General features: G+C 45.6%; 2 protein-coding genes across 7 annotated transcripts in view; one reads left to right on the plus strand and one right to left on the minus strand.

Moving 5' to 3' along the window:
• Nucleotides 1-15627, minus strand: part of LOC138789001 (fibronectin type III domain-containing protein 7-like) — a 33102-nt gene extending 17475 nt beyond the window's left edge. For 2 of the 4 annotated variants that reach the window (XR_011362680.1, XR_011362681.1), the window contains exons 1-3: nt 15460-15627; nt 5019-5192; nt 2488-2715 (exon numbers count right to left, since the gene is read on the minus strand). Coding sequence is in view for 2 of the 4 variants with exons in the window: in XM_069967483.1 (XP_069823584.1) it covers nt 2488-2550 (63 nt within the window). In the remaining 2 variants the exon portion in view is untranslated. The remainder of the gene's footprint in view (nt 1-2487; nt 2716-5018; nt 5193-15459) is intronic. The other 2 variants (XM_069967483.1, XM_069967482.1) reach the window with 1 other exon arrangement.
• The window catches only part of STXBP3 (syntaxin binding protein 3), a 32820-nt gene continuing 19397 nt past the window's right edge, over nt 8548-21970 (plus strand). The window contains exons 1-5 of one of the 3 annotated variants that reach the window (XM_069967488.1): nt 8548-8753; nt 11859-11908; nt 14284-14365; nt 15583-15659; nt 17466-17544. In XM_069967488.1, the coding sequence (XP_069823589.1) occupies nt 8714-8753; nt 11859-11908; nt 14284-14365; nt 15583-15659; nt 17466-17544 (328 nt within the window). In that variant the 5' untranslated portion in view covers nt 8548-8713. Of the gene's footprint in view, nt 8754-10386; nt 10547-11858; nt 11909-14283; nt 14366-15582; nt 15660-17465; nt 17545-21970 lie in introns of those variants that run through there. The other 2 variants (XM_069967486.1, XM_069967487.1) reach the window with 2 other exon arrangements.

Genomic DNA, 21970 nt, shown 5'->3' on the forward strand with positions numbered 1-21970 from the left:
GGGAAAAGTGGCCATGTTTTTGTAGCACTGGATAACCCCTTTAATTGCAAACCGCACCTGACCTGGAGGCAAGAGTGGTGCCGTCTCTGGAAGAAAGAGGCCATGTTGTTGTAGTGTTGGATAACCCCTTTATGGTGCGTTCACACCTACAGGATCTGCAGCTGATTTTCTGCAGCAGATTTCAGTTAAATAACTGAACACAGCATCAGATTTGATGCTGTGTTCAGTTATTTAACTGAAATCTGCTGCAGATCCTGTAGGTGTGAACGCACCCTTAAAGGGGTTATCTAGCGCTACAAAAACATGGCCACTTTTCCCCCTACTGTTGTCTCCAGTTCAGGTGCAGTTTGCAATTAAGCTCCATTTACTTCAATGGAACTGAGTTTCAAAACCCCACCCAATCTGGAGACAACAGTAGGGGGAAAGTGGCCATGTTTTTGTAGCGCTGGATAACCCCTTTAAGTGAACGATGCTAGATGATCATCATTCATTTGAAACTGAATCCAACTGAAATCTTTGTTCTCTATAAAGTTAGATATGCTTCTTTTTTATTATTTTTATTACTTTATTAGCTAAAATAAAAATTTTAGTGTGAGCGTGTGTCATTGGCATTGCTGAATCCTGTGTAACGGCAGCGCGTCCGCCAGGAATGGAAAATCTCAGCTGCCTGGGTACGAGGTAGACAAGGTACTGAAGAAATATTTCCGCTGCTTGGTGGTTTTGTGAATCTGCTCATTCATGAAAAGGAGAAAGTTCCTATCTGGTGACAGAGCTGATAATACAGATCTGGCTCCGTATTACCACATGACCTTTCCACCTTCCTACTGTAATTTTTAACAATCGGAGCCTTGATATCTCCTAATCCTCCTCCTAACCATAAGGGTATAATATAGGGGTCCGTACTCCTATAGTGACTCCTATAGACCAGAGTATATATATATATATATATATATATATATATATATATATACTTGTGTGTTCTGTGTATATCACAGCAGCTGGAGACCTTTACAGTCAGAGGTTATCCATTGTTCCATATCTCGGGGAGGGCAGATAATCTTTCACTTAGGATAACTGGAATTCCTGCAGTATCTTTCTTCACCTTTTACATCCAGCAAATTTGGCATTAATGAAATTCTGCCAACAAATACGACACTTGAAGGATATAGTAGATACGCTGTACCTGCGATCACTGCTCTGTCCTTGTAATACATAGACTAGTATAGAGTATTTAGATATGTCTGTATGTATGCTGCATCAACGCTGCCTCTGTATCACTGGGAGAAATTTGTTAAAGGGATTTTTAACACGAGAGAACATGTCTTAAAAAGTTGCTCAGACTTTATTTAAAAACTTTTAAAGAAAAATTCAATCTACGCCTGCTATAAGCAAGAATAGATTTGCATTCAAATTTAAAATCATTTAAAGGGGAACGCCAATTTTTTTTCTTCTAATCATTTTGTATCAGAAAATTATACAGATTACTTCTAAACGCAAGTATTACAATACTTATCAGCTGCTGTATGTCCTGCAGGAAGTGGTGTATTCTTTCCAGTCTGACACAGTGCTCTCTGCTGCCACCTCTGTTCATGTCAGGAACTGTCCAGAGCAGTAGGAAATCCCCATAGAAAACCTCTCCTGCTCTGGACAGTTCCTGACCTGGACAGAGGTGGCAGCCGAGAGCACTGTGTCAGACTGGAAAGAATACACCACCTGCGGGGCATACAGCAACTGATATGTACTGGAAGACTGGAGATTTTTAAATAGAAGTAAATTACAAATCTATATAACTTTCTGACACCAGACTGGGATCCTAACTGATTGAAACTTTTGACATCTCTGTGCAACATGTCAAAACTTTAAAGAGACCCTCCAGTAACACTGGTGAGGGTAAATGGCTGCCCTGCTCCCCCGCTACTCAGTTTGCCTTATACAGATAGTCCTCGACTTACAACGCCACTGCACGTATTCGTGTTACGAAACAACATAACTCGAGACCGTCGTAACCCAGTCTAATGCATTATAATTGGGAGATGCAAAAAGATGTTTCCGTCAAACATAAGGCTGTGCCCTCACATTTTTTCTTTTACATGTTTTTTTTTTCAAGCCAAAACAGATCATAAATGGAATATATATATATATTCTCCAGTTATAGGTGAAGAAACAAAGTATTGTAATAAAGTCCTTGTAATCATTATAGTTACATTTTTATGCATATACAGAGAATAAACTGCACAAAAAGATACAAAAAAGTACAAAAAAACTAGTGAATTCTTTATATTCTAATGGTCATTTATTTTTCTAACTACCTTTTTTTACGCTTCTATTGTAAGGTATAAGCATTGAGAATGATATATTGTATAACTTACATACTAGACTCTTCCTATCATTGAAGATTTTGTAGATTTTGACCATTTCGGATGACACTACATGAATGATGACGCTCGCACACAGAACCATCACACAAATAATAAGGTTATTACTTACCACAGCGGATCCATGGAGCAGAAGATGAAGGAAGGAAAGATAAGGCGAGGTTCTAGTTACCATTTTCTGGCTGCTATGGCATTGATTCCTTCCTAAACCCCGGCTCCCGGCTGCTATACACAGAGGCTCTCCAAGTCTCAGATCCGGCTCTAAGGTTGGTGATAGAATGTGGGTGGAGGCTGCAAAGGTATATACTGTGGGATACTGTATCCTAAGGTGAACAAATCTCTATTGAAGGGAACATCAAGCTATTGTGTAAGGAAAAGAGGTGTTCAATATCATGCACATAGAGAGACGTACCTTGTCATAAAATCATCCAACTACTTGAAAATAGACAGTTCTATTGTTTTATTGGCTGTGAAGGTTGTATTATTATTATTATTATTATTATTATTATTTCATTATTTTTTTGTCATTTAAATTTCAAATGCAAAATTTTGTAAAGCAGAATCTAAATGTGTTTCCTGTGCTTCGAACAAACTTTTTCAGGATATGCTCTTGTGTGTGTATATGAGGAGCAGCACTACTTTATATATCCTCTATATGGCATTTTAACCAGATTTCACCCCTGCCGAATCTTTTTCTAATTTTCAGCCATCCCTGACCTAGTGGGTGGAGACTAGCTGCTATGATGTATCTAATAAGCTGCATCTCTGTATCTCCTATAGCGCACCATCAGAGGCAGCAGCATTGAGGACAATATAGAGCAGCACTAAGCAGCTTAAAGTGTCCCTGTAGTTATAACTGCAGCTCTACATGGCTCACATGTTGGGGGACATTTATCAAACATGGTGTGAAGTGAAACTGGCTCAGATTCCATTTTTCATTCCTCACAGACTCTTTGGAAAATGAAAGGCGGAATCTGAGCCAGTTTTACTTTACACCATGTTTGATAAAATTCCCCCTATATTTTTTGGCTTCTATTTCACCCTGTAAACCCTCTGCTTTTCCTACAGTAGGACAGGCTTGTGACCTGATATACTGGCCTCGGGCCTACTTATTCTCTAGATGTCATCTAAGCCTTTACCCACTCAGCATGTTGGGGCAATGCACCTATGTGTTTCCCTTCCCAGGCTTAGGCTCTTTCACAGGCTTTACCAGTTCATGCACCTACCTCTTTACCTGTCAGCCCAAAACACTATCCACAGCTATCCAACATGGCGTCTATGGTAGTATGTACAGTGTACAACATAAATAAAGTGTAATGGCAGACTAAAGTATCTATAAACATCCTAGCAAAGATAGAAGAACTAGAATTCGCCTTTCCTGGGTTCTTTCTGTGGCTCCCAGTATCAAGATGCCCCCAGGACTTATATTAGCACGTTAGTTCTGTCATGTAAAAATAAATACAAGTATTGAGTGAGCAGTAAAATGCTTTGGTGCTCATCATTCGGGCCAAGTGCTCAACACGAGTAATGAACCCCACTGAAATCAATGGGAGACTCGAGCACCCCAAAGCTCTATGCTCGAGCATGCTCACTCAACTCTAATAAGTACAAAGCAGTTTGCCAATAGGCAACAGAAAATGACGGAAGATCACTTAATGAAGAAACAAATCATGAAGTCAGAAATCAAGACAAAAGATAATGAACAAGGACAAGTGCAAAAACTGACCCTAGCTAAGCATCCCTAGTCTTTCCCTAAACCTATCCCTAAACACTGACCAAAACACCAAACAGCACTAAGTCTCACTGTCCCTACAATACTCCTATGATAACCTTAGTTTGCAAACTAACTGTAGCAGAGCAACAAGCATGCACTAGGACCCAGAGACGGGAACATTAAAGGAGAAGTCTGGCAAAAAAATGTATTAAAGTATTGTATTGCCCCCCAAAAGTTATACAAATCACCAATATACACTTATTACAGGAAATGCACATAAAGTGCTTTTTTCCCTGCACTTACTACTGCATCAAGGCTTCACTTCCTGGATAACATGGTGATGTCACTTCCTGAATAACATGGTGATGTCACTTCCTGGATAACATGGTGATGTCACTTCCTGGATAACATGGTGATGTCACTTCCTGAATAACATGGTGATGTCACTTCCTGGATAACATGGTGATGTCACTTCCTGGATAACATGGTGATGTCATGACCTGACTCCCAGAGCTGTGCAGGCTGTGGCTGCTTGAGAGGATGATGGCAGGGGGACACTGAGGGTCACAGGGCACTGGAGGGACACTGAGCATCCCTCTGCCATCATCCTCTCCAGCAGCCACATCCCGCACACTCTGGAAGTCGGGTCGTGACATCACCATTTTATCCTGGAAGTGACATCACCATTTTATCCAGAAAGTGACATCACCATGTTATCCAGGAAGTGACATCACCATTTTATCCAGAAAGTGGCATCACCATTTTAACTTTTGGGGGGCAATAGAATACTTTAATAAAAATTTCGCTGGACTTCTCCTTTAATGAACGGGACCTGAATGAAAGGGGAACTATCAGCAGGTTAGACAAAGTTAACCTGCTTATAGCACCCTATTGTGCACGGGTGCTGAGGATGAAGGTATGTCTCTTACCTTTATCCTCAGTGCAGCTCCTGTGCTGTTTAAAGTATAATCCTGTGTCCGGTAAGGCCTTACACGCTGGATAGGAAGTTAGTCCCTTGGGTGAAGGAGGAGTCTTATTCGAGATTCTTGATAGCTCTTCACAGTGGTCCTACCTGGGCCCTGGCCCTCTGCCAGGTCCCCCCCCTGAAAGGAAAAGGAGTAGTCTTAGTCAGTGCCCCGCATGGGTAGGTCGCAGGACAGTGCTCTGTTACAAACTTCTCTCTCAGTGCCTATACCCCGTATGATGCAACGTTAAACCTCTCAGGAGAGGACTAGCCAACAGACCACCTCAACCCACGCCGTGGACTAAGAGAAACTACAGTGCAGGACAGTATCCACTAAAGAGCCAAAGAGCTAGGAACTGATCCGGGTGAAGCAAAGTTACTGTAAAAGTCTATGAACTCCGTCTTGCAGCGCGAATGTCAGCCAGGGAACCCTCAGCACTCTGCTCATCCCAGGTAACAAGGTCTGGGGCCTGTGTCACCCATTAGTACCGTTCCGCCAACGCTAGTGGGCATAAGGTGGTGTGAAGACTCTAGAAAAGTCAATGCACTGGCACAGGTTTTTTCCTTCTTCTTCTAAAAGTCTTCTTCTATATACTCCATCATCCCAGAGCACATTACTACTTGAGTTGGGACTCTCATGGCACCTTCCTCTCTACTACGCTATCTCAGTACAACTCTACCAACATTACTACATCCTACTCAGTACTTATTACACAGGTCTGGTGGTTCTATGTTCAAGTATTTATTGGAACTTTATCAAGTATTTAGCAAAATTTGTTGTATCTCCTTTTGTTGTATCTCGTTGTATCTCCTTTCGTGCATCTCCTTTTTCTGTGGGTGGCGGGTCCTACTATTCGGGAGGGTCTTACACCATAAAAGCAGCCGTGCCATCACACCTGTGTGCTCACAAGCACTGGCGTCACGTGACAAAACCTGAAGGTCCGGCTGTATTTTGGCCATCCACCACAGTAGTGGCGGCACACTTCCATCTAGCAAGTGACCGGCCGTCCCACCGCTATAACACCATCCAGGGGCTCAGCACACAGACACAAGGACTAAACAAGGATGAAGCAAGAACTAACTAATCAACCAACCAGGAACAAACTTTACTTGAAGAAGACATTTTAAAGGGGTTATCCAGCGCTACAAAAACATGGCTACTTTCCCCCTACTGTTGTCTCCAGATTGGGTGGGGTTTTGAAACTCAGTTCCATTGAAGTAAATGGAGCTTAATTGCAAACCTTACCTGAACTGGAGACAACAGTAGGGAGAAAAGTGGCCATGTTTTTGTAGCGCTGGATAACCCCTTTAAAGCACACAAGAAATGCTGGGGCAGACATGCACAGAGCATATGCTATAATCCACAACATACTGCAAGCACTAGGGATCTGGGATCTGTGGTCCCCTTTAAAAGGGAACTCTAGGGGGGGTTCTTTCAAATCAGCTGGTTCCAGAAAGTAATATAGATTTATAATTTACTTCTATTTAAAAATCTCCAGCCTTCCAGTACTTATCAGCTGCTGTATGTCCTGCAGGAAGTGGGATATTCTTTACCATTACCATTTTTACATGATAATAAAGTTAATTGTGATGTGTTAGACGCCATCAGTAACTTTGTTTCCAGCCTTTTCCCTACTTTCATAACATTTGTAATCTACTTTAATCCTAGAGGAGGGGTGTCAAAATCAGGACCTCCCGCCAAAATCACTGCTTTTTTTTATCGCAATTTTGCACAAATCAGGGCATCATGACATTATCTACCCTGTACTATAAACAGTACAGAACAGTGCTGCCATAGTTAGCGTGGGATGGGGGGGCCCAGGCTTGGTGAACAGCCCGGGGACTACGGTAAAATTAATCCGCCCCTGCTGACGAGTCTCATAGCTGTAGATCGGAGTGTCCTGTTCTCCAGGAGTTGCTCTCCATTGCAGGTAATGAAGCTGAGTGGGGTCGACCCACAAGTCTCCAGAATATGGACTCCAGGTTGCAGCCACTAATGGTGCGTTTACACAGGCAGATTTATCTGACAGATTTTTGAAGCCAAAACCAGGAACAGACTATAAACAGAGAACAGGTCAAAGGAAATACTGAGATTTCTACTCTTTTCAAATCCATTCCTGGCTTTGGCTTCCAAAATTGGTCAGATACATCTATCTGTGTAAACGCACCATAAGTTGCAACCTATAAAAAAAACATTAATGGGAAATGCGACAGAAAATTACCCCGCCCCCAGTGACCCAACTTAATTTACATATTAATAAGACAGAAGATTCACAAAAATGGTGCTGAGGTTGAAGGTAAGAGAATTCTGCACAGTATCCCGTGCGCTATGGGAACATAACAGATGAGAGAGAGTCTTCTGACCTGCTGTTACTTTCCTTTTAAAGTGTACCTGTCACAGCGGCCCGTTTCTGGATCAGCAGCAGGATCCTCTATAGATACAGAGACACAATGAGTCTGTAAGGCGCATGACCTCCATAGGATCCAATGGGGGTTGCATGCATTATGTATGGTCTCTGTATTCATGGAGACCCGAATTTAAGGATTTAGGGTACAAACACACACACCGTATACGCAGCAGATAACCAGCAGATTTGATGGTGCAGATTTGATGCTGTGCTCGGTTATTTAGATCTAATCTGCTGCGTGTCTGCTGGGTATCTGCTGCATATCGCAGCAGAAAATACGCTGCGTATACGGTGTGTGTGCTTGTACCCTAAAGCCCCGTTCCCACTGAGGAAAGGTAGCGGAATTCCGCGACGGAATTGTCCGCCGCGGAATGCCGTTAGCCTCCCACTCATAATGGGAGTCTATGGGAGGCGCGCGCTCCTGCCCTGTCCGCGCTGAAGAATGAACATGTTCATTCTTCAGCGCGGACAGGGCAGGAGCGCGCGAACTATGCGGCGCTAAAGATCATCCGGCAGTCCCGGCCAGGATGATTTTTTCTGAGACCGGCTGTTTCGTGGCCCGGCCACGTCACAGAACGGCCGGTCTCTTACCAAGTGTGAACATGGCCTAAGGATGCGTGGTGCTTATAACCTTTCGATTGGGGCACCCTTGAAGCCGAAATAATCAAATTTTATAAATATTTATAAAAAATTACCACTGCATAAAGTTGCATGGTGTGGCAGGTGAGTACTATCAGAAAATATAATCTATAGACTAAAATATTGGGATTCACCTCTTAAAGGTTTTTTTTTATGTATATGTCAATTTACATTTCTATTTTTTTTTATTTACCCAAAAATAACAGTTATAAGGACAGTCTGATTAAATCTCAACAGAAATAATCTGGTAGGAGCCGCCATTGGGATAAATGTTGCAAATATCCCTGCCACATTTCACAAATGTATCACCAAACAAACTCTAAAAGAAGACTGTGTTGCTAAACCCTAATTTATTAAAGTTTTCCTATTTAAAAATAAGTTCCGGCAGGAAGCAGGTTAAAGGCGTTGACCTCTAGTGACCGCGCGGCGACAGCTGACATGTGGGCGGTTACTGGGCGCCGCCATTTTGTCGGAGACCTTATTTACAGACAGTGACCCGGGGGGATGGAGCTGTGACGTATTCTCCCGTCACTGCAGTTCCTTCCCGGAGGCCCAGGAGCGGTTCCAGAGCAAGAAGCTACGGTGCCGGGGACCGACTGACCTGGCAACAACTATGGCGACGGACAAGGGGCTGAAAGACACGGTGTGGCAGAGTGAGTACTGGGGAGGGGAGACCATTGCTGCTGTATATAGAACTGCGGGTGGTGGTGACGTATAGTGGGGGACAATTCCTGGAAATCCTCTGTGCTGCTGTGTAGCAGAGTGAGCACAAACTTGTTGCTGTGCAGCTGCTGCAAAACTACAACTCCCAGCATGCCTGGGCAGCCGAAGGCTGCCCAGGCATGCTGGGAGTTGTAGTTTTGCAACAGCTGCACTGCCAGAGTTTGTACATCAAAGCTGTAACCTGTTGAGGACTACATCTCCCATCATGCTTTGCAGACTATGACTGTGGCTGATGCATGGAGGCGTCTCCATATTGTTGCTGACCACATACCGCTGGTTGGCCGGGCCAAACATATATGCACCTAATGTCTAAACATCACAGGAAACATTCATCCTCACTACGGAGACTACGCCACTATGGCGTCTGTCCTGCGCCAAAGCCCCATCCCATTTCTGCAACCCCATTCACCTCCAGTCTTAAACTTTCATGGCAATATATGGCACGTCCGATTAGGCCGCCTAATCGTGACTGTAATAAAGTGTCGCAAATATTTTGGTCATGTGACTTTTCTCTTACACCATGTTGCCGTATATATATATATATATATATATATATATATATATATATATATATATATATATATACTCAGTAATGTGGCCAAAGAATTAAATCTCTTGTGACCAGAGGCAGAATCTGCAAAAGTTACTGGCAGAGCCGGGAGCCAATGGCTGCTTGTTCTGTCAAAATGTTCTGTTAAATACTGTAGGAGCAGGAGCAGACTACCTTCTGCTTAACCCCTCATGTGCTGCAGTGTGTGAGTGACCCAATGTTCTCTTACATGCTGCAACAACAAAAAAAGAAAAGTTAAAAAGGAAGACAAGGCGATCTCTGTTTCACTGCTCCTGCACTGATAACCCCTGACCTTTGGATAGAGCTCTGCACATTTTCCTACTTGATTGCAGCAGCCGGAGAACAGAGGTCACGGGTTATCTGAGCAGTGAAGCAGAGGTCTCCTTGTACTCTGCCTATTAAGCCTTTTTTGTGTTGCATTGTGTAAGTGAACACTGGGTCACCTATACACTGCAGTACATAAGGGGTTAAGCAGAAAGACACAGGACAGCTCTTATTTTCCCTGTGCATCCCTGGGCCCCACTCCCCAACGGGCCCCATAGCAGCTGCCTACCTTGCCTCTATGGTAGGTACGCCACTGCCTGGACAGTGAAAGCTTTTGCTTTGGCTGTCCAGGCATGATGGGAGTTGTAGTTTTGCAGCAGGTGGCTAGCTGAAGGTTTTCCCACCCCTGGTCTATACTTTTGTGGGAGGCTGCAGGTGTATACATGTATGTGTAATTGTTTTACATGTGACATCCATTGAATTTGATAGGAATGCTAATTATAGTGCATACAGTGGGGGAGATTTATGGTGCTGTCCGATGCGTCGCCCATAGCAACCAATCACAGCTCTGCTTTCACGGCTGACGTTGCTCTGGTAAAATGAAAGCTGAGATGTGATTGGTCGCTATGGGCGACAGAGAATCTTACTGTAAGACAACCGCTATGATGTTTTCTGCCCTGATCGTCATTCCTGCTGCCGGAAGTTTGGGAAACTGAGGAATCCGCGCGGATCTCGCAGCTCGCCCCCACTCACGCCTGTGCTATAGACTCTATTGTATGGTCGGGCAGAATCCGTCATCCGTCCAAAGAATGAACCTGTTCATGGATGCCGGAATCCGACCGGATTCCTCAGTGTGAACATCCCCTTACTATGTATACAACATTAGAGGTGGGTTCTGTGTACAAGCTCTATTTGATCAAAATGGGGCCTGTGCACGCCATACACCTGGCGTGGTGGTATCCATAGTTACACAAACATCATGACAGGTATCCTTTAAAGCAGGGATGGGGAACATTTAGCCCTCCAGCTGTTGCAAAACTACAGCTGTCCAGGCATGATGGGAGTTTTGCAACAGCTGGAGGGCCGAATGTTCCCCATCCCTGCTTTAAAGAGATTAAAAAAAAATTATAAAACAGCGCCACCCTCGTCCTCAGGATGTGTGTGGTATTACAGCTCACCCTCATTCAATTAAAAAAATTTTGCAAACAGCAGTGCCTGTATACACTGACAGGTTGCCAACATATACATCGCAGGGTGAGCCTAGTTTGTAGTGGGCGGATAGTGCAGCTCTGCAGACGCAGCAGCCTCAGGTTACAGGATTGTCAGCCTGCAATTTCCTTACCTGGGGGCACTGTAACATGAAACCACAGTACGGTGCGGCACTACACATCCTTTACCTGCACTGGTATAAGCTGTACTGGGTGACACCACATCTGGACAACACCACCTGGAAGGAGCTGCAGTTTAGGCTGGGTTCACACTGCCTTTTGGCAATCTGTTTTTTCTTTTTCTCATTTTATGCCAAAAAAAAAGATAAAAAAACAAATGCATGTGTTTTCCATTGGCTTCCATTATAAAAAGGATAGAAAAAACAGAGCAAAACGGTTTTTTTTTGTTTGTTTGTTTTTGTTAGCGTACACAAAAATTGTCAGCCTCGTTTTTGTGTATTAAATTAAGGATGTGTTTTGATCCGTTTTTTTAATAATGGAAGTCAGTGGAAAAATGGATGCACACAAATCTATTTTTTGCATAAAACAGGTGGAAAAAAAAACGGATTGCAAAAATACAGTGTGAACCCAGCCTTATTTTCCCTGCAACACGGTGCATTACCCATAAGATGCTGCAGCCAATCACTGGCTTTGGTGGTCCTGTGCCGCACGTACAAGAGACCACCAATTCTGCAATGATTAGACATATAGTGTTACAGGGGTGTTTAATGGGTGATCCCTTGATCTAGTTCATTGATGGGGGAACCTTCGGTCCTCCAGCTGTTGGCATGATAGGTATTGTAGTTTTGTAAGAGCTGGAGGGCTGAAGATACCCCATCCCTGCTGTAGTTAGAAACCATTGTAGTCAGGATGTATCTCACCTGTGCTCAGATACAGAGGCCCATGCTTGCCCGGAGGACTGAGATACATGATTTGTTATAGAGAGAGTTATACTATATTGTGTTTATTATATTTCTTTTTATGTATTTTAGAGATCAAAACAGAAGTCCTGGATGACTGCAGAAAGGAAGGAGAATGGAAGGTAAGGAGAGGGGAAGGGGGGTCCTTGAAGCTCGCATTCCCCCTTTCTCTTGGTTGTGCCTGATCACATGTAAGAGCCTTATTATACGGCCCATGCGGCTAAAAAAGGGCTGTATTACACGGAGCGTTAATCTGCCCAATCAGGGTGACTTGGCCGATTATTGCTCCATGTAATAAAGACAAAGATCATTGACTGATCGACGGCCGCCGACTGCACATCACTACGTGTAATAGTGATGCATGGCTGACAGCTGTGTAAAGAAAATAAGTATATACATACCTGTCCATGCTCCCCGGGACGTTGCTGTCTCCTGCCCGCTCCCCCGGGACGTTGCTGTCTCCTGCCCGCTCCCCCGGGACGTTGCTGTCTCCTGCCCGCTCCCCCGGGACTTTGCTGTCTCCTGCCCGCTCCCCCGGGACGTTGCTGTCTCCTGCAAGCTCCCTTGCTGTCACCCCATGTTATAGGACTCTAACAATATAGCTGTGGTGATGAACGCTGAATACATACGTATGAGCAGGAGCATAACCTGTGTCTCCTATATTTGTAATAGATCTTTAGTATCATATAGAGTCATTGTGATAGTACTGGAGAGCCGCTTTATGGCAGCAGTAAAGTCATAAAGGCCTGTTTACTGTATGTAGTATATTCGGCATGTCATGGACATAGGGGACTCTCGGAGGAAGGATAATGGTGTATTGTGAGTTATCTACCCAGTCATAGAGCAGATAGTAATAATACAGCTAGAGAATGAGCGGACCCCACCCCAGGTTCATACAGCGTATACAATGTGTGTAATGTAATCTCTTTGCTATGGGCTATGATACTATAGTGAAACCAGACTTGTGTTGTCTGTAGCTCATTTGGAAAACCCCCTTTGTGATTGTGGGTCCATCTATGACTAGCCGATCATAGGGTTGTGCCGCTGGGAGTTGCGGTAACCTACTTTGTGTAAAGCGTCACTCCCCGCACACCCCGCCACATAGTGGTAGGAAGGTAGATGAGGCAAGGCGATGTGAAAAACATGTTGAAAAACAAACGACTGCAAAGATCGAATATGGCCGATAATCGTTCCGTGGAATAGGGCCTTAAGTGTAAGGCTAGGTTCACACAGCGTTTTTGCAATCCGTTTTTTTTTTTTGCAAAAAACGGCTGAAAAAAAAGGATGCATATGCATTGTAAAAAAAAAAAAAAAAAGGACCAAAACGGATCCTTTTTTTTTTTTTCAATGGACACAATAGTGTCAGCTACGTTTTTCTGTACATTAAAAAAAAAAAAAAAAAAAACATCCGTTTTGGTCCTTTTTTTTTTTTTTTTTTTTTTTTTTACAATGGAAAAACGGATGCACACAAATGCATCAGGTTTTTCATCTGTTTGTTTTTTTGTTTTTTTTTGCAAAAAACGGATTGCAAAAACGCAGTGTGAACCTAGCCTAAGCATGCATGGGATAAACCTATCCATCCTATCTTAAAGGAGAAATCTGGCAGGGGGGAATTTGATCAGGAGTACATACTTCCCTCTCCCCGTGATGTGATGAGCAGTGGGACCCCGCTGGGTTCCGGGATCTCCAGTACTGACACATCACCACCTGGCTGATGGACTTGGCCGCTCGGGGGTCCCCAGGCCAGACCCGCCACTCACTGCGGGCACCGTACAGAGAGAGGTAATTTTATACTCCTGATCAAATTTCCCCCACCCTGCAAGCTGCCTGATTTAAAAAATGTCCAGACTTCTCTTTTAAAGGGGTTTATCCAGCGCTACAAAAAACATGGCCACTTTTCCCCCTCTCTTGTCTCCAGTTTGGGTGCAGGTTTTGAAACTTAGTTCCATTGAAGTAAATGGAACTTAAATGCAAACCACACCTGACCTGGAGACAAGAGTAGGGAGAAAAGTGGCCATGTTTTTGTAGGAAATAACATAGGGGCAGACTAGCTTGACCAGGGTTTTCTTCTGCCGGCTATCTTCTACGGTGCAGACATAGGGGTTTCTGTTCCCACCTGCAATATATACCAGACTCTGCTCTACAATGACCAGGATGGGAAATAAATCAGTTCCTGCCCTTTAGGCCTTATTCCCATGTTCCGTGTTTCACGGACAACACGGACGTGGAAGGCTTGTAGTGGAATCCCTCCCCCCCCCCCCCTTCCCTGCAGGGACAGCATCTCCTATATGACATTGGGTGGAGGGGGGAGGGGGATTCCACCACAGGCCTTCTACATCCGTGTTGTCCACGATAAGGCCTTGGAGATGACCGTGGCTTCCAAGTGTCCTATATCTGCGCAGTCACTTATGCTTCTCAGGCGTCAGTCGGCCTGATGGCACTAATGGCTTATTGGTAGTAGTAACAACCAGACTAATATCTCTTGCCTCCGATTCAGATTCTGCTCCTCGACCAGTTTACAACCAAGCTGCTGACTTCATGTTGCAAGATGACGGATCTGCTCCAGGAGGGCATCACAGGTAACATCACTTCTTTAACTTGCAGAAATCAATAGTACAGGCGACTTTAAGAAACTTTGTAATTGGGTTTATTAGCCGAAAAATGCATTTTTATCATGAAAAAGCAGTTTGAAGCTTTCCCCCTGCCTTCATTGTTCTCCTATGGAGAGAGCTAAATAAAAGACCAAAACAGGACAACAAAGAATTAATCTACAAATACTTCACCTGTTATCTCCTCTGACAGTTACCACTGACCTCTCTGAGCTCTGATTACAGCACTCACCCAGCTCTGTGCCTGTAATCCTCTGTTATCTGCTTTCTGCTGTCGGCTAACTCCCCACTCCCCCCTCCCCTCTCCCTAGAACAGACTGGGTACGTCTAATGCAACAAGTCACAATTTCTTTTGCAGTGGATTGAAAAGAGGAGGTGGGGGGGGGCTGGGAAAAGGCTTTTTAAAAATGCAGATAATGGCATATTTGGCTAATAAACCCAATTACAAAGTTTCTTAAAATCCCCTGGACTATTGATTTCTGCAAAAAAAAAAAAAATATGACAGTGACTTAATTATGATATCTATGATAATATATATGCTGAATCTTCCTCTTCTTTCAGTTCGTGAATGACAAGCAGTAGCTGATAACAGCCCTATAACCTTAAAAGTGTTCTCCAGCAAAAATCTTTCATTCAGATCAACTGGTTTAATTCAGATAATTTGTAATTTACTTCTATTGAAAAATCTCAAGTCTCCCCATACTCATCAGCTGCTGTATGCCCTGCAGGGATTTTTCTTTCCAGTCTGACACAGTGCTCTCTGCTGCCACCTCTGTCCATGTCAGGAACTGTCCAGAGCAGTAACAAATCCCCATAGAAAACCTCTCCTGCTCTGGGCAGTTCCTAACATGGACAGAGGTGGCAGCAGAGAGCACTAAAAAGAGAGACTAAAAAGAAAACACCACTTCCTGCAGGACATACAGCAGCTGATAAGTAATGGAAGAATTACAAATCTATATAACTTTCTGAAACCAGTTTTCACCGGAGTACCCCTTTAAAGGTTGTTGCTGATAATAGATAATGTAAAGCAGGTCTTTGATGTCACCATTTAGAGGTGGCTTTACCTTTAAAGTCAGGATTTCACTTTACTTCAAGAGTCTTAGAACATGACTGGGGATATATGTCTAGCCAGAAATCTCTCCTGAAGGAAAGACGTGAGCTTTTTATTTCTCTTCATTTCCATCCAGTTGTGGAAGATCTCTACAAGCAAAGACAACCGGTCGCAGATCTGAAAGCGATCTACTTCATATCACCGAATGAGAAGGTTTGTATCCATTCATCTTGAACATATTGGGGGAGATTTATCAAACATGGTGTAAAGTGAAACTGGCTCAGTTGCCCCTAGCAACCAATCAGATTCCACCTTTCATTTTCCAAAGAGTCTGTGAGGAATGAAAGGTGGAATCTGATTGGTTGCTAGGGGCAACTGAGACAGTTTCACTTTACACCATGTTTGATAAATCTCCATGATTGTCTTATGTTAACTATGCCTCATTTTAAAGTATGTCTATTGACTTGCATGGCTTAAAGGGATTCTCCACTTATACTATCCATACTTTTATGATGCCTGAACCAGCCTTGATTGACCCCTCACTATGTGACTATGGGGGGATAGGCTGGTGGGGCAGGGAGAAGCAGACAGAGACCACCCCTATGACTTGTGGTTTGGGCAGCGTGCAAGTAATGACAGGTTCTCTTTAAAGGGGTTATCCAGCGCTACAAAAACATGGCCACTTTTCCCCCTACTGTTGTCTCCAGTTCAGGTGCAGTTTACAATTAAGCTCCATTTACTTCAATGGAACTGAGTTTAAAAACCCCACCCAAACTGGAGACAACGGTAGGGGAAGGGTGGCCATGTTTTTGTAGCGCTGGATAACCTCTTTAAGCTGCTCACAAAGCCTCCGACTGCTAAGAGCTCCGCCATCAGTTGTAATCTGTAGAGAAACTGAACAGTGTTAATTTAAAAGAAAATGAAAATTCTGATTAACCCCTTGAAGCTGCACAGCAGAGGCCACAGCGAAGGGACGGATAGTAATAAGTTATGACTTACTGTTGCATGTAAAACCGGCGTCACTGAATAAAATTGCTATGTTTTTTTTCTCTTAAAAACGGTCTGGCCTATGTGTCCGAGTTTGCAATGAATACTTTAACACAGGGGTACTCAACAACTTTAAGTTAAGGTCTACTTACCAGGGTCTATTGTTAGGTGAAGGTTCGAGCTCAACATCAGTAGTAAACGCTCCCCCAGTAGTGTATATAGTCACCGTGTTGCGCTCCCCCAGTAGTGTATATAGTCAACGTGTTGCACCCACCCAGTAGTGTATATAGTCACCGTGTTGCGCTCCCCCAGTAGTGTATATAGTCACCGTGTTGTGCTCCCCCAGTAGTGTATATAGTCACCCATTGCGCTCCCCCAGTAGTGTATATAGTCACCCATTGCGCTCCCCCAGTAGTGTATATAGTCACCCATTGCGCTCCCACAGTAGTGTATATAGTCACCCTGTGCGCTCCCACAGTAGTGTATATAGTCTCCTAGTGTGCTCCCCCTCCCTTATAACGTCTCCTCTTCTCTTCCCCTCTTCCCTCTGCCGCACTGCAGTGGTCACAAGAGGTCACAACTGTCCAGAGCAGCAGCAAATCCCCATAGAAAACCTCTCCTGCTCTGGACAGTTCCTGACATGGACAGAGGTGGCAGCAGAGAGCACTGTGTCACGCTGGAAAGAATACACCACTTCCTGCAAGGACATAGAGCAGCTGATAAGTACTGGAAGACTGGAGATTTTTAAATAGAAGTAAATTACAAATCTGTCTAACTTTCTGAAATCAGTTGATTTGAAGAAAAAAAGAGATTTTCACCGGAGTACCCCTTTAATGTACCGTCTATAGTGGAGAAAAGCTGTTAGAGTCCTGTATCATTTCCCATGTCTAGATACTCACATAAAAAAACAGATCTAAGGAAGAACCATGTGATGTTGTAACGTGTTTGCTAGTTGCGTTCCCTGTGTACATATGTTGTAAGTGGTGACGACAAGAATGAAACTTCCCTAATTAATATATCTTTTTATTCCAGTCTGTAGACTGCATTGTGAACGACTTCAAGTCCAAATCCTCCTGCATGTATAAGGCCGCCTACATTTACTTCAGTGATAGTAAGTATAGCAGGACATCATGGCTGCTGGCTGATACTCATTACTAGCACATCAAGAAGTAAACTTTTATTCATCATATACCGAAATGCTTCTATCTCTCTCTGCTTACAGTCATTTGATAGGAAAGGGCGATCACCACTCACTCTGCTACACTGTACTGCACCACTACAAACCCAGACAGCTTCCCCAAGCAGGGGCGTGGCTAGGATTCAAGGGTCCCCATAGCAAGAAAAACTGTAAGGGCCCCCCCCCCCCCCCCCCCTACGCACAACACGAATCACAGCATATAGGAGGCTCTTATCAACCGCCTACCCTGTCTCTGTCGCAGGTCTTCCCAGCAGGTTACCTAAGCACAACAGGCAGCAGGTCATAGATGGAGGATGCGAGCTGCTCCTCTGAGACACCGTTCCAGGGTGGGGTAGGGAGGGAAAAGATTATATTGTATATTGTAGTTATGTGGTTAGCCCCCCAATAGTGCTACCCTGTCTATAGTGCCCAATATAGTAGCTAACTCCTTCCTGTACTGCCTCATATAGTAGTTACTCCCCCAATAGTGCCCCATATAGTTGTAAAACCAAAAGGTGCCAAAAATGACAAAAAAATGACCTGGAAATTGCGCTCACCACCAAACAACGTAGTAGAAACCGATGTTCACATAAAACACGATTTATTCAGTCCAACAATAACGCGTTTCAGGACTATGGCGCCCCTTCGTCAAACGTTGTTTGTCCTGAATCTGACGAAGGGGCGCCATAGTCCTGAAACGCGTTATTGTTGGACTGAATAAATCGTGTTTTATGTGAACATCGGTTTCTAATACGTTGTTTGGTGGTGAGCGCAATCTCCAGGTCATTTTTTGTAATTTTTGGCACCTTTTGGTTTTACCTGACTCCACGGGTCCTTGCACAAGGAGCCCGGTTTAGACCTGTTGTGAAGACTGCTGCTACCCCAATCCCTGGGAGGTGTGTTGGACACACCATTACATGTGCTGCTGGGTGTTGTGGCTCTGCTTCCACAACCCCAAAAGGTGAGCAGTGATTTTTTACATGTTAGATCATTTTTTTCAATCCAGAGGTACTACTCTATGAGGCGCTCTGCCTTTCTTTTTGTTCTTTGTTTCTACCCATATAGTTGTAAGGCCCCCCCATAGTGCCTCATATGGTAGCCAATCCCCGCCATAGCACTCCATACGGTAGCCAACCCCCCCAATAGTGCCCCATACAGTATCTAACCCCCCAATAGTGCTCCATATAGTATCCAATCCCCCCAATAGTGCCCATATAGTATGCAATCCGCCCATATAGTATGCAATCCCCCCCAATAGTGCCCCATACAGTATCCAATCCCCCCATAGTGCCTCATATAGTATCCAATGCCCCAAGTAGTGCTCCATATAGTATCCAATCCCCCTAATAGTGCCCATATAGTATCCAATCCCCCCAATATAGTGCCCCATATAGTATCCAATCCCCCAATAGTGCCCATATAGTGTGCAATCCGCCCATATAGTATCCAATCCCCCCAATAGTGCCTATATGGTATGCAATCCGCTTATTTAGTGCCCATATAGTATGCAATCCACCCATTTAGTGCCCGTATAGTATGCAATCCGCCCATATAGTATGCAACCCCCCCAATAGTGCCCCAAATAGTATCCAATGCCTCAAGTATTGCCCTATATAGTACCCCAGTAGTGTCACATATAGCATTTAAATCCCCCCCCCCCAATAGGTCCCCATATAGTATCCAATTCCCCCACCAGTGACCAGGCCTGTATTCAGAGTTCATTCTGCCCTAGACACCTTGCTTGCTGAGGTTACATGCATGGTATATACCCTGGCACTTGGGTGCCGCTCTGCTTGAAAACAGACGTGATGGAGGAAGGAAGGAGGCCGGGGATGTCTTAGTTTGGGGACCGCTTCTGTCCAGTGTGGGACTGGGGTACCTGGGGGGCCCACCAATATAGAACCAGTTAAACACGACATGCTGACCCGCTCCTTTCCTGAATTCATCTGTATCTGTGACAAATCCCTACATTTATACAGCTCTCAGGCTATGCTGGGAGTTGTAGTTTCTCAGTGGACCACCCTTTAATAAATCACTGTGTGCAGAGACTCCTGGTGGCTGCAATCTGTGGGTGACAACCATCAGCCCTAAAGGTCCAGCAATACATCTGTCTACGCTGTACTACAACTCCCAGCATATCCTGAGGGCAGCAGACTGTCAGTTAATGCTGGGAGTTGTAGTTCCTGCAGCTGTTGTAGTTGGGTCCGAGGTGCATTATACACTGGATGCTTTGTGGGAGATCAGAATACATAGATCTGTGGGGGCTCAGTGTAGGGAAGTGACCCCAGAACATCACTAATGGGGGATAGAACAAAAACATCTCCCCTATCCCCTATTAGTGATGTTCTGGGGTCACTTCCTGCACTGAACACCCACAGATCTATGTATTCTTATATACCACAAAGCATCCAGTGTATAGGACCCAACTACAACAGCTGCAGGCACTACAACTCCCAGCATATCCTGACGGCTGCAGACTGTTCTGGGAGTTGTAGTGCCTGCAGCTGCTGTAGTTGGGTCCTAGGTGCATTATACAATGGATGCTGTGTGGCATATAAGTATACATAGATCTGTGGGGGCTCAGTGTAGGGAAGTGACCCCAGAACATCACTAATAGGGGATAGGGGGAGATGTTTTTGTTCTGTCCCCTATAAGTGATGTTCTGGGGTCACTTCCCTGCACTGAGCCCCCACTGATCTATATATTCTTATATGCCACCTAGGGCCCAACTACAACAGCTGCAGGCACTACAACTCCCAGCATGTACTGACAGTCTGCAGCCCGCAGCATATGCTGGGAGTTGTAGTGCCTGCAGCTGTTGTAGTTTGATTCTAGTTTAAAAGTTTGCGCTAGTGTACTGTAGTGTCCGCGGGGCTGTGTCAGTACACTACCGCAAACATTACACTGACCCATTTAGACCCCAATGGTACACAGGCTCTGCACACTATAGAAGTTTCTAGTTTACAGTGCAGTTACTTATGACTCACAGGTGACAGCTGGGGGGGACTGAGGAAGGGAGGCAGCTGGGGGGGACTGAGGAAGGGAGGCAGCTGGGGGAGACAGGGGGGAAAAGCTGGGGTGACAGGGGGGGAGCAGCTGGGGGTGGCAGGGGGAGCATCTGGGGAGGCAGGGGGAGCATCTGGGGGGGCAGGGGGAGCCGCTGGGGTGGCAGGGAGAGGATGGGGGCAGCTGGGGTGGCAGGGGAGAAGCTGGGGTGGAAGGGGGAGAAGATGGGGAGCAGAGGGAGAAGTTGGGGGGGCAAGGGGAGAAGAGGGAGCAGCTGGGGGGCAGGGAGATCAGCTGGGCCACAGGCAGGGGGAGCAGATGGGGGGCACAGGCAGGGGGAGCAGATGGGGGCAGGGGGAGCAGATGGGGGGGCACAGGCAGGGGGAGCAGATGGGGCAGGGGGAGCAGATGGGGCAGGGGAAGCAGATGGGGGCAGATGGGGGGCACAGGCAGGGGGAGCAGATGGGGGGCACAGGCAGGGGGAGCAGATGGGGGCAGAGGGGGCACAGGCAGGGGGAGCAGATGGGGGGCACAGGCAGGGGGAGCAGATGGGGGGCACAGGCAGGGGGAGCAGATGGGGGCAGAGGGGGCACAGGCAGGGGGAGCAGATGGGGGCAGGGGGAGAAGCTGTGGGGGGAAGAGGGAAAAGCCGGGGGCAGAGGCACACTAGGCAGGTCCCCCCAAAGCAGCTTCGGGGCACCCCTGCAGCCCCGCGGTGCCCGAACTTCTTCCTGCTGCAGCGCTCATGATGTCATCGCGCCGAGCTGGAAGAAGTTCGGGCACCGCGGGGCTGCAGGGGTGAGTTGCCGGCCTGAGATAGAAGCAGCGTACCACGGGGCTGCACAACGGCGGCGGCGACGCATTCCCTGCTGTGGGGGGAAGAGGGAAAAGCCGGGGGCAGAGGCAGACTAGGCTGGTCCCCCCAAAGCAGCTTCGGGGCACCCCTGCAGCCCCGCGGTGCCCGGGCCCCCTGCACCCCCGGGCCCCATAGCGACTGCATACCCTGCCCCCATGGTAGCTACGCCAGTGTCCCCAAGTGTTATGTCTAATCTAAGGGCTGTATTACACGGCTCGATGGCTAGTGTAAGCATAGTGTATTATATGGCTTGATAATCATGCATCAAGATAGATAGATAGATATAAATTTTATACAGGCTCCATTAGAATCACACAGAGGGAATGGGATATCGCGGGTCTGGGAAGCAATTAAAAAAAAAAAAAAACACAGCACGACTGGCATCCCCACACCATTGATTAAGGTAAAAAAAAAAGGAGCCTCACACAGCCGCGGCGCGTACCAGTGTGCTCGAGGTTCACTCCTCTCTAGTGGATACTTGTGAAGATCCAGTTAGTG

The sequence above is a fragment of the Dendropsophus ebraccatus genome, chromosome 4 (assembly GCF_027789765.1).
Source record: "Dendropsophus ebraccatus isolate aDenEbr1 chromosome 4, aDenEbr1.pat, whole genome shotgun sequence".
Classification (NCBI taxonomy): domain Eukaryota; kingdom Metazoa; phylum Chordata; class Amphibia; order Anura; family Hylidae; genus Dendropsophus; species Dendropsophus ebraccatus.